This window comes from Amblyomma mixtum, chromosome 6 (genome assembly GCF_055824585.1).
Source record: "Amblyomma mixtum isolate Tamu chromosome 6, ASM5582458v1, whole genome shotgun sequence".
Classification (NCBI taxonomy): domain Eukaryota; kingdom Metazoa; phylum Arthropoda; class Arachnida; order Ixodida; family Ixodidae; genus Amblyomma; species Amblyomma mixtum.
The window spans coordinates 15,790,287-15,808,716 of NC_143017.1; the positions used below are offsets into that span (position 1 = coordinate 15,790,287).

General features: G+C 48.0%; 1 protein-coding gene across 1 annotated transcript in view; it reads right to left on the reverse strand.

Moving 5' to 3' along the window:
• LOC149338280 (uncharacterized) overlaps nt 1–18,430 on the reverse strand; it is a 273,452-nt gene that overhangs the window by 202,488 nt on the left and 52,534 nt on the right. Inside the window, exons 3-5 of the mRNA XM_089550727.1 lie at nt 15,668–15,702; nt 14,211–14,288; nt 12,215–12,259 (exon numbers count right to left, since the gene is read on the reverse strand). Coding sequence (XP_089406853.1) covers nt 12,215–12,259; nt 14,211–14,288; nt 15,668–15,702 — 158 coding nt within the window. The remainder of the gene's footprint in view (nt 1–12,214; nt 12,260–14,210; nt 14,289–15,667; nt 15,703–18,430) is intronic.

Below are 18,430 nucleotides of genomic sequence, written 5' to 3' on the forward strand. Positions count from 1 at the left end.
ATTCAAAATGCGAAGTAAAAAGAAAGTTATATACAATTACGGCAAGGCTAATTTCTCAGCTATAAATGAGGCCCTTGAGCATTTTCTCGACAGTTTTCTAACAAACTTCGATCAACGTTCAGTCGACATTAATTGATGTTTGTTTAGGGATAAACTGCATGAACTTATAGATTTACACATCCCACAGATAAACATCACAACGAACCTTCATTCTCCGTGGTATAACCGGCAATTAAAACGTATCGATAATAGGAAGAGACGAATCTTTAGGAAAGCGAAGTCCTCCGGTAAACCGGAGCTTTGGTCGAAGCTAAAAGAAATTAGCAAAAGCTACAAAATAACATTGAAGGAAACGAAAGAGAACTTTTTTAATGTGATATTGCCTTCAATGTTGACTAGCAATCCCAAAAAATTCTGGAGCATCATAAATAAGCAAGACCAATCAGACATTTCACTTCACGACTCCCAATCAAATCCTGTTCCAGCTACTAATTGTGCTAATATTCTAAATGAAACTTTTGGTAAAGCCTTTTCATGCACTTCTAATGCAACGTTCCCTGATTATGAATATCACATTGAGTTTCCAATGGATGCGATAAGGTTTGATTCTTTTGGTATCATTAATATCATTGACAACCTAAAACTGAGTTCATCTTGTGGCCCTGACAATATTAACACTAAAATATTGAAGAACACTAAAGTTTACACCGCTATCATATTATCTAAAATATTCGAACAGTCGATTGAGCTCGGCAGGTTACCAGAAGACTGGAAGATAGCTAAGGTGGTTCCACTCCACAAATCTGGTGACAAGCACTCATCAGCTAACTACCGCCTAATATCGTTAACCAGCATTTGCTGCAAAATCATGGAGCATGTCACATATTCTCACTTGGTAAAGTTTCTTGAAAACAACTCATTTTTCACCCCTATGCAACATGGCTTTCGTAAATTTTTTTCTTGCGAAACACAGCTTCTCACTTTAACTAATGACATTCAATGTTTTCTTGACCGCGGTTGTGAAGTCGACTGTATCTTTCTAGATTTTTGTAAAGCATTCGACAAAGTATCCCATAGCTTGCTTCTTTATAAACTCAGCAAACTGAATATTGACCCTAACGTACTAGCGTGGATTAAATCCTTTCTAACGAACCGATCACAATTCGCGCACGCTAACAATCACAACTCTTCGTTAATTGCAGTAACATCTGGTGTGCCGCAGGGATCGGTGCTCGGTCCCTTACTTTTTCTTATTATTTATTTACACATACTGCAGTCAAGAGACCAAGCAGGGGGGCAACATTCAAAAAGCAAAAATAATATCAAACACTACGCAAATCCAGCGTTCCTGCAACAACAACAAAAAAAAGGAAAACCAAACAGAGGGCAATGATATTGTTAAGTTTACACATACAATAAGATACTGTTTTCAAAAGCAGCGGCATCCTGAGCCGAAAAGACATTTGCTGGCAGTGAGTTCCATGTTGTGATTGTTCGGGGAAAAAATGAGTATTTGAACGTATTTGTGCGTGCAAAGTACGGGGTAAGGTTATGGTTGTGGCTATTGCGTGTCTGTCGTGTAGAACGGGGGGATATATAGGGAGCAGCATTAATATTAAATTGACTAGAGTAAAATGAGTACAGAAATTTAAGCCTTGCAAGTGCTCTCCTTCTTTCTAGAGTGGATATGTTCTTCGTAGACATCAGAACGGATGGCGAGATAGAGCTATGGTAAGCGTTAAAAATGAAACGGACGGCTTTTCTTTGGATCATTTCAAGTTTCTTTATATCCTTTTTTAAGTGTGGATCTTAAGTGTGGATATTAACGATCTACCTTCCAACCTTTTCTGTTCTATGAAACTTTTTGCTGATGACTGTGCTGTTTACCATGTGATTAAGAATTCTAACGACGTTGAATTGCTACAAACTGACCTGGACGCAGTCTCTATCTGGTGCTCTAAATGGCGAATGACCCTTAATGAAACTAAATGCAAAGTGATGCGCTTCTCACGTCGTAAAATGGCTAATACTCCAGTCTATTCTATTAACAATACATCTTTAGCACCAGTTACATCGTTTAAATATCTTGGTGTGTATCTAACCCCAAACCTCACTTGGAATGATCATGTCAGCCACATTGTCGCCAACGCTAATCGCATGCTGGGATACATAAAAAGAAATTTTTCTCTCGCTTCTTCTTCTGTCAAACTAACAATCTATAAATCTTTGGTGCGTTCTAAGGTAGAATATGCTTCTTCAATTTGGGACCCGCAAACTAAATCATTGATAACAGCTCTTGAAGCTGTACAAAATCGAGCAGCCCGTTTTATTTTTTCAGACTATAATCGTTCACATAGCGTGACACTCATGAAAAATGCATTGTCATTACCACCCCTTGAGACGCGCAGAAAAGTGTCACGACTGAGCCTTTTCTTTAAAATTTTTCACACGAATGAATACCTAAAAAGAGCACTGTTCACTCCACCTACATACATTTCATCACGCGTTGATCATCCGCAGAAGGTCGGCATCCCACTCTGCCGCACTACTGCTTGCTTGGCATCTTTCATTCCCAGGACGTCATCCGAGTGGAACCACCTACCTGCAGCCTTACTTACTACTAACAACATTGAAGAATTTAAAAAACGGTTGCGGGATCATTTTGTCGTAGATTAGATAAAATGGTCATTTTATTTATTTTCACGTTGCTATCCTGTATACAGCGATTTCGCCAATTTCAAACATGCATTTTCGTTATTTTTGCCGCTTACTGTTGCTAACTGTGTTGTCATTGCTTTGTATTATAGCTTGTGTTATGAGTATTTCTAAATGACCTTATGCCTTAACACTACTTTGTATACTTTTGTTTCTCAAACCTAAAGTTTTTTCGCGTTTCATACTTTTTGCAATATTGTTTACTTGTATTCTCTTAACATCGAAATCTTGTGTAATGATGCTGCTAAATACGCGCGTTAGCTATTTTTAAATAACCCGTTGTGTATACATTCTGTACGTATTTGTAAACTGCTCACTGCCTTCTATAATGCCCTCCAAGGGCCATGAAGGAACCTGAAATAAATAAATAAATAAATAGACACCTAGCAAGAACGTCTGGAACGAGACAAAAATAGATTTGGAGGTTTTTGGCGGTGTTTTATGGACTTAAATTATGTAAAGAGAGTTTATATTAACTTTACAAAAGTTTTTGAACATTATACGTCCTGTGATGGCAAATATTTTTGCTCCAACGGCTTGTAGTTAACATTGCCTTTACTAGATGGCGCCACTATTTTACGTTTTTATTTCATTTTATTTCAATTTCGGGGTCATTTTGCAGACGAAAATGAACGCTTCACTAATAATTCGTATAAAAAACTTGGAAATATTATACTTTGGCAAGTTAGCGGCAGTGTCGACCATTTTAGAAGGGCCGTTCGCATCCATGTCAAGCAGATGGCGTTTAAGGTTTTCAAAACGCTATACTAAAACTGTCTTTGGGGATAAGTTGCTTGCGGAACGCTAACGTAATTTCCCTTAGGTCCGCTATCACGCTAACGCTATACTAAAACTCTCTATTATGTCTTTTTTCCTCGCTATTGCTAAGGTAACTCGGAAAGACAAAATAAATGTGTTAAATAGCGAGCACGAAATAGCACACGATGAAGATAACAGCAGAATAGGGCAATCGAGCGTCCTCAACGGCCAAAAAGCTAATGAAAGGTTTAGGGTAGCTGTTTGGGCGAGTTGGTATATCATGACGGAAAGCAGCGTTCGATCAGACAAGACAAAATGAGGAGGACATCACATGCCACGAAAGTTGGCGCATGCAGACTGACATCTGTGCAGGCATATAGGTCGTGGTTTACCCGCTCGAAGTCTAATTGTTGAGACGTCATGGCCTTCTCGTACATTCCCAATTTTTCGAGACACTAACTTCACTGTTTCTCTGCTGAGCGGCACCCTTGAGGCTATCGCGGCAAAAAATAATCTGGCTCAGTGTTTAGGCGGTCGGCTACTGAGCTGGAGTAGCTGAGTTTAGCCCGGCCGCATTTCGATGAAGGCGAAGCGCCAAGGTGACGTTAAACATCCCAAGGTAGTCGAAAATAAACCAAAGCCGTCAACTAAGGCTTCCCTTTCCCATTTCACTACCCCCTTTCTCCCTTCTCTCACGGCGGTGTTCAAGTCTCTACCGAGAACCAGCGATGCCATCGCTGCGGCGTGGCTCACGCTAAGAGCTCGTACGACGCCGTTCTACCCAACTGCGAAGGCCTACATGCAGCAAATGAGCCTCGGGGCTGGCAACAAGAAAGGTAGGTGGCCGCAGCACTGCCTACGTTCACAAGGCCCTGCTGGCGATTCGCGTCCACCCGCTGCACACATCACAGCGCACCACACGGCAAGTCACCGGCGCCCATACCGCGGCCCCTTCACCGGTCGCAATGGGCCCAACGAGAAGCAGCTAAACTGGCCTGACTTTCGCTACACGGTTATTTTGACGCTATCGACAGCAGTAGAAGCACTCATGGAGCACTTACCAGGAAATTTTCCCGCGCATCGCTTCGCGTCGCGAACTCGCAGAACTCGCGAACCATCTTGCACAAAACAAATTGGACGTCCTCGCCTTACAAGGAGGCGTGCACCCGTACCGAGGATGTACGGGTGCACGATTAAATAGGCTCTAACAGTGCAACGGACTGCGGTGCAGTTACGTGCATTGATAGCCCATGCATCGACACCTATGTCGGGCGGTCCTGCGCAGTGATCTACGTGCGTGCCGATCTGCTGCACGCTGTGCGGCGATCTCGTTGACAGGGCCCTGAAGTGCGTGGCTGTGATAGTGCATGTGGGCAACATCCACACGTCTGTGGCGTGCGTTTATGCCCACCCAGCTCTCCGCTCGGACGTCGCTTGTGTCGCGCGGCGCCTAGCAATAGGTGTCGCCGTGTTTGGGGACTTCAAAGCGCACCACATTGTGTGGGGCTCGTCCCACTGTGACCGCCGTGGTAAGGACGCCACGCTCTCCGCGGGACTAGTCTGCATTAACCGCGGTGAGCCCACCATTTACCAACGCTAGTGGTAGTACATGAACCGCAAGTCTCCTCTCGCTGTTCGCTTCTGAATCGTGCGCGCGATTACGAGCGGCGGCGCGTGCCGCACACTCACGGTTGGGATCTCTTTCCTAGCGCACTGCCGACCTACTGCTCACGCACGCGCACCTGCAGCGTCTTGAGCTGGAATTTTCATCGCGACTTGTGCGCAAACACCGCCGGCTGATCAGATTTCACGCCGCACAGCGCACAGTGCGCGACACAAGCACCTAGTGTGCCGAGTAGGTGGGCTCCTCCGTGCCGGACATAACAATCCTCAACCTTGGACGCAGGGTGGCTCAGCGACGGGTCGTCGCTAGCGGCCTCCAGGCAGCTGTACATTACACAACCGGATTGACGCCACCTGGCGTCGCAACGCTCTGCAACTTCACAGGAGGAGCTGGAATAACCAATTCTGCACCCTGCAAGGACGACGCCCGCAGCCAGGCGCAGGCTTGGTGCACCATGCGCAGTCTCCTGTGGCCGCGACTCCCTTGGTGTCCCGCACCACATGTTGTCATCACCACGGCATCCCTTCGGAGCAGCTTACTGAGCGACTGGCGCATCGCTTTGCCCCCGAGGCAATACCAGCTGCAACAGCAGCACCACCCCGCTCACTGCCCCCACCACGTGAGCCGGAGCGATGCCGTGCACTCTGCCAGAGAGAGTTCAACACAGACGAGCTCAACGTGGCCCTGCAGTCCCGCAACCTCAACGAGCCGCAGCGAGCATCACTCCTGGAGGTATAGAACAATGTCTTGGCGAGCGGTGTTCTGCCTGACGCACTACGCTGCACGTTGGTTGTCCCCGTCCTCAAACACGGCACGCCACTGCGCAGCATACAGTTCTACCGCCCTCTGTCTCACATGTCGGCTGCAGGAAAGCTCATGGAGTGTATGGCACTTCACCGCCTTGACTGGACCGCTGGTATCAGCGGCGCACTAGCCTCGCAGCAGAGTGGTTTCCGTCGCCTGCGAGCCACGGCGGACTGCATCGCGGACGTCATGGCCACATTGGAACAGACCGCATAAAAAAGGCAAGCCGGCTGCCTTGTCCTACTTGACGTCAAGAGTGCCCATGAGTATACCTTCCCCACTGGGCATTCATTGATGCGCTTCGCAGTATGGGTGTTAAAGCCCGTCTCATCGCCTAGGTCGCAACGTTCCTTCGGGATCGGATGCGGAGGAAACACACCTAGTGCCCTCCATCCAGTGCCTTGTGGTGTTTCGCAAGACAGTGTTCTGAGCCCTTACCTATTTAAAATTGTAATTGCCCAGCTGCCGCCGAGCATACCCCGTGCTGTGCGCGCTTTCCTGCGTATGGACGTGTACACGGACGACAGGGCTCTTTTCGCTGCATCAATCACGCGCAGTTACGACGCACTGCTTCGAGACCGTCAGATTGTCCTCGACGCCGTTGCGACATTTATACACAGTGTCATCCTCTGCGTGTAATCTAAGAAAAGTGAATGCGTGCTTTATAACCCGCGAAGCTACCGAGAGCGCGTCAGCACTCGCCAGCTGCTCCTGGATGGCACACCCGTCCCCTGGCGCAGACAAGTGCGATACTTGGGACTCACTACTGACTCCCGCTTCAGCTAGACCCCCACTGTGTGGGCCAACACTGTGTGCGCAGCGAAATTTACGCGGTGCCTGCTGGTCAAGTGTAGAGGCTGATCGTCTCGGTTTTGTGCAAGCATTCACGAGGCCATCGCGTCATCGAAGACGCTCTACGCCCTAGCACTCGTCGATATCTCACCGTGCCAATAGGGGAGTATAGAAACGACACACCGGAAAGCCAAAAGGCATATCTGCGGCATCCCGCGAACTTCGAAAGTGTCAGCGACTTATTCGAAAACGCGCTCGCTCCCTCTCTCCCTCAGAGTGCAGCGGACGGCGCTAAACCATGTAGAGTGCCTTCACCGATCACAAGTCTTCTCGGAAGTGCTGGCTAGACTCCGAACGAGGTCGCACACCTGCATCGGAAGCACTGTCAACCACTCACCGGAACTCCTCGGCCCGCTGCCTCCGCTGACGGCAACTCCGCTCCCGCCCTAAGAAGTCCGCATCCCCCTCCCCCCCCCCACACACACACACCACTTGAACAAACAGCGCTGCCCTCTACGCTCTTCAACAAGGAGTCGCTCAAATCGCCTACGCCTACGCGGTGACACAATTTCCTCGTGCGTGCGGTGCAAGGATGCAGAGACGATACAGCACGCTCTTTGTGACAGTCTTGCCAGCGCACAACAGCGGACTGCACTTCAGGAGCTCTACCGCAAACTGGCTGTCTCCTATGCCAGCTCAACAGAGCTACGCTTTCCATAGGGTCCGACCTCCAAACTTCTTCCCGACCTCAAACTGCTCCCCGCTTACTTGAGGGACAGGAGACTGAGCGCGTAGCTTTAGCAGGGCGCTTGAAGCCCATCACCACCTTAGCCCCGCTCCTCAAATGCGCTTGCTGCCCAGGGTGCAAAATCCGTGTAGCCTCAAAACGCAGCTCTCCAACCGGCTTTACTTCCGCATTCCTCTTCATTCGAGCGCTCTCGCGGAGCAATTTCCGCGCGCCTAATATCTGTGCGCTCCCTATGCACAAATTTTTCGTGCGTGACTCCCCTCAGGGGACGAATGGGCAATTCCCGTGCGCGTCTCTCGCTCTGCATCAGAGCAAACGATGCGACCCCTCCCCCTGTTCTCTCTCGCTGCGACAAAAAATCCACCCCTGCACCCTCTCCCCTATTCTATTTAACCCCTCCCCATACGCAGCCTCCTTGGGATGCTCCCGATAATTTGAGACAGTTATAGGTCCGCGTAACTCAGGTTTTTCACATTTATTTTATTGTATAACAACCTCAGTGAGATTGTTATTGGGCCATTTCGTTCCCTCGTGACTTATTTTCATTTTCATCCTTGTCTCTCTGTCCCACAAGAATAGCGTGCAGCGCTTGTTGGTAGTAGGGTGCCAGGATGCCCGCTTGCCTCCGCTGGCCACCGAGGCACCCTACTTGTTTGGGGAAGCCCCTTTTACTTGTTGCGATAGTGTGGTGCCCTCTGTTGACGGAAACGAGAGGCTGAGAAATTATGCTCCTGCCCTCTCGTGACGACAATCGGAGTGCTGAACCATCATGCTTTCTCATTCCTCGATAGATGGCAGGCTATGCAATGTAAGCTTAGGGTGCCTTGATGTCCGCGCGCCTCCGGTTTCACGGTGGGGGCCATTCCCTCCATGGTGGGGGCACCCTTGGCAGCACCCGCGCCGCCGTTTCCTCCTCGCAGCAGCATGTTGGTTCCCACGCGCCAGTCGCGTACGTTCGCGCCGGTTGAGCATCTGCCTGGCATGCGGGAGGCGCGGGGTTCCATCCCCAGTGCCGCCGGGTATACCCACCGGTGACGCAATGGGTGCCAGCTTTCCCCTCCCTGCTGCTCGCCTTCATTCGGGTGAGATGCTTGGGAAATGGGCCTCTGACCCCACCTTGAGTAGAAGAAAACACCTTGTGCCATGGCGCTCCTTGGGCATACATGCCCTTGCGCCGGTTGCGTACACGTTATGCGTGTGGCGTGGTTTGTATGCGGTTGCGTGGCGACTGGAATAATGCGAATCAACTTGAAATATGTAGTACATAGTTGTTTCGCTCGTAAAAATAATATTCCGGCACTTTGGGTGTGTATTATGCATGGTGCAGTCGCTCTACCCACACGGCAACCGAAAAGTAATGCAGAAGAGTTGAAATCTGGGTTAGTTCGTACATTATACTTAAGAAAAACCAACCAAAAAGACGGGGACAAAGGAGAGACGAGGCACACACAACGACTGGACTATCAACTGTGCTTTATTGAAAAACAGCCAGTCTCCGAGAAAACCCAACAGAGCATGCGCAGCTCAACGGCACCGCAAAACCAGCACAAAAAAACAACAACAGCGAGCTCGTAAGATAGTCAAGCTGCAGTGTCAACGGGACAAGTAACCTAATTCTTTCTGCGTCAACGTGATAGAAGCCGTGCTAACACAGTTATCTCCATGATTGCTAATGTGAAATGCTTCGAGGACGAAATGACGATATGCTATGCTCCCTAGTCACTGCCGGCACTGGAAAAGGACCGCAGCTATTTGCCGTTCCTTCGTAGTTGTAATTTATAGTGTCACGGTCGCCGAATTCAGTGGAATTATGCTGCATTTTTTGTTCGTACGTAAGGACTGTTCACAGGGCCCTAATTCTCTCAGGTATGCTAGCAGCGCAGCGTATGACCTGCCAAATATCTATTTCTGTGTAGTTACCACCCCCTTTTTCAACATTCTTTGGGATATCTTCGTCGTATTACTGCGCCATATATGTGAATTCCACGCAGTAATGGCAAATTTCTATTTCAAACGGTCTGCCCACATTGCTCTGAGGTGTACAGCAATAACATGTCTGAAACCTATTGGTCCTACTTTCTCAGGTGCTTGTTCCGCAAAAGAATCATGCGGACGGTTGAGTTTTTCTCTCAACGGTGCTGACTACACGTAGATTGATGATACTATGAGAGGACGTTTTGCTCATTCGTAGTTGCTAAGTAGCCTTATTCGAGGACAAATTTAACCGACGCATTTATGTTTTCTTTTCTAAACTTCAAGAAGAAATCATCAAAAGCGACCGATTCACAAAGTAACGTCACAAAATCAGCCTCTGATAACCACTTCCTTTGGATCCCATTATCCCTGCCAAGCTGCACTAAAAAAGAGGAGTCGGAGCAACCCGGGCCGCCTTCCTCGCTTCCGCGGAACCGTCTGCTCCAGTTTCCAAAAGACGCTGTCTTGTCGCCCCACTCAGTAGCAGTGGGGCAAGGGAATAGGTTTCTCATTAACGTATGGGCCTGGGCTAGTTTAAAATCACGTTTGACATAAAGAGCGCAGAAAGACACGGACAAGTCAACTGTACAGACAGGCTCCCATCCCCGCAGCTATGATCAAGATGGCAAAAAAAACGTTAACTCTAGGGAATGCCTGCCAAGGAACACGCGTGACGAATTTTACTGATGTGGCTGCCTGACGCCAATGAAAGGAGCGTTTTTTTTTTGTAGTGGAGAAAAAAAAAAGCTCCTTTCGTTGGCGACACGCAGTCGCGACTTTGCTTACTGACGCACAGAATGTAGGTACGGCGTCAGGGTATTCGTAGTGAACGGGCGCAAAGGTGTAAAAAGGGGGGGGGGGGGGGGGTTAGAGTGTTTTCGGGACATAAAGATAAATAAATTGAACAAAATGCTCGACCAAAGTTCGAATAATCTCTTACCAGCGAGACGGCACCTAAATAATATGGGCGCCTTACTGGGAAACGTCTCTGCAGTCAGGTACTGTAGGAAGCGCTTGAGAAATTTGGATGTAGCCTGGCAAGTTTTAATCCTCGTCTTCCCTTGCCGCGATCAACAGCAGGACGAGAATAGCTTTCGCGGCCTACGTCATTGGCGCACGTGCTAGGGGTCTGGACAGAACACGCGACTTCTGGCAGCGTGGTGCGCAGAAGGTTCGATGTGTACTGAGGCTGCTGCACAATGATGACTCTCCAGTCGGGAGAAGAAAAGCAGCAGGGAAGGCTCGAAACATGCAAAACTGAGGCGAAAGTATACGCTAGTTAGCCCATTGGGTCACCCTTCTTTGCTTATAGTGAGCTCCTGTTGTGAGCGTGATGCAGAACTCGGAGATGAAGCTATGAGGGACTGTTGTGTTCCCGGGTGTTCTGCTCACTCTAGGAAAGGACATCGGCTTTTTTCCTTTGCTAGCGAAAGTGTGCGGAGAAAAAAGTGGGAATCACAGGTGAGGTGAAATGGCTATAAACCAACAGAACGCCGAAGTATGCGAGGAAAAGGCATGCGAAATGCGTGCTTTTAAGCACAATGTTTGATTGTGGCGCAGTTTTAATGCTCAACTTCAACGTTTCATCCTGGTATACTTCTCGCACTTGACTTTGCGGCGAACGAGAAGTTGTTTGAAGGTAGTCTTTGGCGAATATGGAAATGTATCTCGAAATATGCAATCCTGTTTGTTTGTAACCTAATGACATGCAAAACATCTCGGCCAGCAGATTCCACAGGCAGATTCTTCGCCCGTTGTAAGAATGTAACGACTGTTCACAAGGCGTCAAGTTTCTCGGTAGATTAGCTGCGAACGAAGCAGACACACACAAGCAGCACACACGAGCAAGGTCGAAAACTTTTGACGTCACATGTGGAGCGACAAAATTGAAAAATGATTAAAACGCTACTTACACTGCGACCACAAGGTAACAACACGATTAAAACGTTGTTACGACATGTCAACATATAAACTAAATTAGTTTCACCGAAAAGAAATTAGCGTTGTCTAGTGAGGAATAAAATCCCTGCCTCATGCATTCCGAGTCAGCACGCTGCCCCGAGGCCACGCAGCCACGTTCATATGGTTTGGTTTTGTACGTATGTCGTGGGCTTCTCCGCAAGATGTGGTAGCTTATGAGTCTATGCTAATCAGTACGTGTGTGATTAGAAAGGCGCTAATTAAAAGAGTACTTATAAGCGAGCAGCAAACTGCACGTCGGTGGGGGGTGAGTGCGCGCGAACAACTGTATGCTTGTGTAACGTGACATTGGTTTGTCATCTGAACTGGCAACATTAGTAAAGCACGTGATCGGGTAATATGCTAGCGAGATCAAGTGGAGACGCTTGCCGGGGCCCATTAATGCTGCCGTGTCATATCCTTAAAGGCACTGCTTAAGTAACCCCAGTTTTTTTTTTTTTAACGCGGGGTTTTGTTTGGCGCGCCACGACGCAGTATTCATCAATTCTTTCGCCGCGCACGTTGGGCTATCGCCGTATGGCTTTTCGCATCCGTTATGAAGTGAACCGAACAAATTCTGCTGCGATATCGCCAGGCACAGGCCCCACACTTGTTTCTCAATGTCGAAAGCACAACGTAGTTTTTTGGAAATGTTTTCCTTCAAGCAGCTAAGGTTAAGAACGCCCTATGCCGCAACCATCCCATTACTAGCAGCTTTCCAAGGAAAAGCGAAAAATCAACTTTCGCACTGAAGAACTCGATATATTTTTACCTTTTCAAGCCAAACAAAGCCAAAGTGAACCGAAGCAAAACAGGCTCGATCATTTGATCCTACTTACACGGTCTCCGGGTCGTCCAGGGAGTCCATGTTCACCAGGAGGACCCTGTAAGGCATCATACATAAGGCTGATGGCTCGTGATGGCTACACCAAAATTTTTCAAACGTTGTTCATAATTTCTTGGGAGGAGATTAATTTCTTGCAAAAGTTTATTTTGAAACGAATTTGAACACTGCGTATTCCCTACCACCGGTATTACAAGCCACTGCAAACATTAGCAAACTATCTCTGATCTTTGTTCCCAACGGGGTGATGTATATCATCTGATGTCCACAAAATATGAAAACAGACTGTGTGCTTCAGGGGATGCACTTGAATCATTTCCGTTTGGTGCATAGTAGCACTGGCGAAAGCCATATTAAAATATGAGAAGGCGAAAGCCCCCAGTAAATAAATTGGCAGGGTTTTAACGTGGTTAAACCGAGCAGACGTCCGAAAGAATGTGTTTCGCCTCGTTGCCTCATGGTTTTCCTTTGCTGGGTCGTCGGAACGTCTGGCGACGATATTGAGGTTAAGCTCTAAGAAGACGATGTACAATGCACAGCGCGCAAGAGATTGTAAACTTTATTAATATAAAGTAATAAAGCGTCTGGTTCACCCAGGTCAGAGGTACCATTGGAAAATACGGCCCTCCAGGACTGACCAATCACCTGGCGCTGAAGGGGGAGCTCTGTGTGAGCCAGCTTCCCCTCCCACTGCTCATGGCTGAGTCCCTGTTAGCTGTGGGCTTTACGTTGCTCGGGGCGGTTCCAAACCAATCGGAGAATGTCGAAACTCTCTCTTTAGGCCGGACATACATTTGCGTTGTCTGTCTGTCTGTCTGTCTGTCTGTCTGTCTGTCTGTCTGTTTGTCCGCCTGCCTGTCTGTCTGTGTTTGTTTGTTAGTTTGTTTGTTTGTTTGTTTGTCCGTCCGTCCGTCCGCCCGCCCGCCCGCCCGCCCGCCCGCCCGTCCGTCCGTCCGTCCGTCCGTCCGTCTGTGTCTGTCTGTCTGTCTGTCTGTCTGTCTGTCTGTCTGTCTGTCTGTCTGTCTGTCTGCCTGTCCGTCCGTCTGTCCGTCCGTCTGTCTGTCTGTCTGTCTGTGTCTGTCTGTCCGTCTGTCCGTCTGTCCGTCTGTCTGTGTCTGTCCGTCTGTCTGTGTCTGTCTGTCTGTCTGTCCGTCTGTCTGTCTGTCCGTCTGTCTGTCCGTCTGTCTGTCCGTCTGTCCGTCTGTCTGTCTGTCCGTCTGTCTGTCTGTCTGTCTGTCCGTCTGTCTGTCCGTCTGTCTGTCCGTCTGTCCGTCTGTCTGTCCGTCTGTCCGTCTGTCTGTCCGTCTGTCTGTCTGTCTGTCCGTCTGTCTGTCTGTCTGTCTGTCCGTCTGTCTGTCTGTCTGTCCGTCTGTCCGTCTGTCCGTCTGTCCGTCTGTCCGTCTGTCCGTCTGTCCGTCTGTCCGTCTGTCCGTCTGTCCGTCTGTCCGTCTGTCCGTCCGTCCGTCCGTCCGTCCGTCTGTCTGTCTGTCTGTCTGTCTGTCTGTCCCAAGCTGGTGTTTGTCGCAGACTGCTCACCTGCCCAACGGGCCACCGTGTCAGACGGCAGCCCATTTCATCGTAAGAGGCTGCTCGGTAAGAGAAACGTGGGTCGCAACCCAACCGAAGCAACCCAATTCCCACCGATTTCAACACCTGCTATAGCACTTGCCTTGTTGTATGTACTCCTTTCGCTTTTGCGTGAAAGAACACACACCAACAACCACCTTAACCCAGCAGAGCAGCGCAGCACCCAAACACGTAATGTAAGCGCACGTATCCGTATTTAGTCTCATTGCCCAATCGAATAACATTGCTTGCAACTGACTTCGTTTGGGAGGCCAGGCGATAAGATTTGAGGTTAGGATATATTCCCATATTACTGCAGCTTCCTATAAACGTTTAACGATTTGAACGCGATAGTAGAATGCTCTCGAAGGCATAATAAAATCACTGACGTCATCAAAGGCACAGCTAAGCAATGCATTGCTTACCCTCGGGCCAGGAACGGTCAAGAGCGGGTACTCGGGGTATGGGAGAGGCTCGGGTGATGCTGCTCCGTGGGTCGGTTCCTGTGAATTTGGTACATAGAAAATTATAGATACGGCAGGTTGACGGGTCACACGGTTTCAAAAAATACAGTTCACACAATTCCGACTGTATTGGTGTCTGTCTACAAGGAAGATGGTAAGCACCTTTTCTTTGTTTCGTTCGTTAGTTTTGCGTGCGTAAGTCGTCGACGTAACCGGCCGAGCGAATGCAGGAGAACCATTACAAAGACGTTTGGGTGGAAGATAGTTTAGAAGTTAGTAATGGCGACAGCCCACGAATGTGGCACGTTCTGTGTGATCCAGCTGCTGCGAAAAGCCCTGCCCGAGAAGAGCTCAGTGGCGGCGTGATTGCGCTTGACGTGGAGGACTGCAGGGGAGTGCTAGTCGAAGAACGTATACGTGTTCAGAATCAAAAGAATGATCTATAACTGTACATATATACATGTCTCTCTCAAATGGTTCACCTCAATATGTCGGGAGATCAAAAATTTCTAGACAGCTTCACCAAAAGTTTGCATTACAGGGTAACCTAATCGTCGTGTGAGTTTCTGTAGTGCTTAGAGTCCGGCGCAATGTTCGTACCAAATGTTTTTTTTTATTTGTTAAATGTTACTGTTCTCTGCGGCAACTGGAGACGCAGAGGCCCCGTCAGGTGTCCAGCCTTCTTGTTTTGTCTTGCCACAGGGCTAATAACCCTAATAAAGAATTCAAATATGCATATATATAATGTCTAGACATTTTTGGGACAATGCCTTTGTTGTTTCATCGCGTATCGAACAGCGCGAAAGCAGACAAGCTCAAGAGACGAGTAAACAAACGAACACAGATGAGCATAGCGTCTGTGTTCGCGCTGTTCGATGCAGGACGCTCAACCAACTAGCCAGCCAAAACGTTCCAGCCCAATTTGTTGTTTTAGAAATAAATGTGCAACAAGAGACACGGCTTAAAAAAGATGTACCAGTCTGGGGCTCTCAATTAAATCTCAGCACCGCACCGCAATGATGATAGCACGCGTTTATTTATTTATTTAATTATTCATACTGTCAGCTTATGCCAAGACAGCAGTCGCGAATGTTGAACAATATAAAACACAATACAAAGCTTTAATGTACAATCAGACATGGGAGGACAATTCACTGCATAGCATTTAGGGTAAAAAGCCCAACATAACAAACTAATCACAACTGGTTTCCTGCAAACCATTCACAAACGAAAGCCACGAATGTAGCGGCAATAAATAATCAAGGTAATGTATTGCAGGTTCTGGTGGCTAGTGATAATCAGTGGTAACCAATTTGTGGCCTCGCTGAGGGGTAGCTAGGTTTTTTTCAAATAAGCGTGCAAAACTGCTTGTCACATCTGAAAGCGCGGTTCTTGTAAGAAATTTTTTCAAAACTCACAGGGTTCTCGGGCGGCTCGGGAGCAGGGCCGGCATCTGCAAACACGCAGCGGCGGCAGCCAGGTTAGTTGCACGCACTGCCGCTGTAGATCGGTGAACTCCTGCTGACCGCGTTTTCGAAGCTGTCAGGACAAAGACCTCCCCCTCCATATCCCCGAAAACTTCCTAAACTCACCTTCCCAGCTGACGCTCTGCGGCCCTCTTCTACATTTACTCTCTCTTGGAATGAAGTCCGTTGTCCTCGGTACTTGCTACACCGCGTTACATGCCCGCCTGTGTTAATTTCGGCTTCTTGATTATAACTGGGACACCATTATTTCGCCTTTCTTTCCCACCAATCTGCTTTATTCTAGCCTCATACCATCACATCCATCATTTTCGCGTCAATGCCACAATACGTTTCCCGCGAATTAGTGCCGGGCCTGTTCGCCAACGGCTCCATAGGTGAATTCTGGGCAACTATAGCTGTGACATTGCTTCGTTTTGAGACGTACTGGCAAGTTGCTTTCATTACAGGTGACCTGTGAAGTGTATTCTGCCCAATTATTTTTCTCCTAATTCTATTTCAAACTACTGATGCGGATCAGCGCTCCGTGGTTACCCAGAAAAGTTAATTCTTTTGAGAGTTCAAATACTTCGCTGCCAGCGTAAACTAAGGTTCCCTTCCCAGGCTGCTTAACTTGAGTATTAACTTTCGCCATAGACTCAAAACACTTAGTTTTAAGCTCCGCGACTCCCAAAATGGATTCGCTTGAAATCACTGAAACGGCAGGGCTTGGTGGTAAGATTTAATCTTGCTGCGCTTTTCAAAATTGAGATCAAGGAGAAGCTTATTTACAAGGGCTGATGTTTTATCCTGAAAAATTAAACAATCACTCTCATTGCAGTGCCGGTAGACTACATATTATCTACTCTGAGCTCTACAGGCCTAAGCATTACCCCAGCCTCGGCCCTAAGGGCAAAAAATAAATACAGCGAATTACTGGCAAATGGTCACTGATGGCAAAGTGAACTAGGCCTTTGTCGAGATATTGTTGTTTCGATCAGAGATAAAGTTTTTAAAAGAAACTTAGTTTTCCAAAGTAGCAAAAACCAAAACATGAAAACATGAAAGACAGGTATCGCCGCCCCAGCCGCTTCACCGGCGAACTGGTATGACGTCGAGACGGTTGCTCCGGAGCTCTGAGGCCAGGCTGCACTGCAAGCCACCGCGACGCGGTGAGCCCTTTGATCATGGCATTAGGATTTAGTGCCAAGATCAATTTTAAGTGTATTTTTGTGTCGAAATTCAAGCGGCATTTCTTGCCGAAGGAACATCACACTGGCCGGGAAGTGACATAAAATCAATTTTTTCTGCAGAACAAAAATTTATTGCATTGCCCTCAGCGTCGCTTCAGAGATACCATGCGGAAGTATTCTTGAACGTGAAACTAAAGCATGTAAATTGAATGTTCAAGGTCAACCTTTCTTTTTTGGAGCTGCGGCGACGTTATATACATCAGAAATGCGCAACGTGAGCCCGACAGGCACATATAGGACACACAGACGCAGCGCTAATTTAGAACATTTGTTTACTGCACGTAAGAAAGAAGGAGGCATTCATGCCAGACCATCGCAGTCTGACCATAAGTGCGGAAGCGAGACAATCTAGCAACAAATATCACCAAGATACCCAAGTTCTCTTGATAACAGATCCACAGAGTCTTTGCAAAAGCACTTTTTCCAAAAATTTCGATCCATTTGGCCTCACTGATGTAAGGGGTCGACCGGTGCTTATGAATGCTTAAAAAACTTTTTTTTTTTGTTGCGAAAGCAACACTACGCGAGTCGGCGAGCCATTTCGCTGAGCTGACGAAAGGCCATACTGCGCATGAGCGAGAAGCGGTAACGTCCCACGGCGCACAGCTGGCGCGCCGCCGCCGTCGCTGCGCGGGTGACTCAGAAGTGCCGCCGCAGCGCTCGCCAGTTGCGCATGCGCAGTAGCAGCCCATAGCTAGCGTGCCGGGGCCGCCGCCGCTGCCGCGCGCTCTCCATCGCCTCTCTTTCTCTCTCCCCTCGTTGCTTTCGCAATCCTCCAGGTTTAACCAGAGCTAAACCACTGCCAATTTTTTTTACACCGGCACCCACAGATAATTGTGGCTGTGGGTTGACAAGCCTATACCGCACATATTCTGCACCTCCCGACCTTGTTCTCGAAGCCTATTACTCAGACACCTGCCTGCTTGTCCTACATATTGCATTCTACATGCAATATGTACAAGATGCATCCGGTATACGACGTTTTCAGCACAGTCAAAAAGTCTTGTAGTGTGTTTTTTTGCACAACTGGCAACGTTTCTAACTTTTGTCGCCAAATTAAGTGCACAGGAAACTTAATTTGTTTGCTGCCGAAAAGACCTCTGCAGCTTCTTGCCATTGCACTATTTTTTTCTTGTTATGGGAAGCGAATTGAATGACAGCAATTTTTTCTTAAACGGTGCCTCTTGATTGACGCCGGGTTTTCGGCGGACGCAACTTCTTCAGAACACCTTATTCAAAACTTCTTCAGAACAACTTGCTGGAAAAGTTTCACAGTTGTAAAGACTTTTGCACATGTAGAGAGGACTTGATTTCTGAGGGCATTAAGACTCACAAAACATGCAGTAGATCTCTGACAAGATCGGGGTCAGATGAACGAAGTCGCAACAGTGGTATTTCGCCACGTGGCTTGAACATGCAGCACGTCTGATCTGGATGAAGACGGAAGTAAATATGAAGAAATATG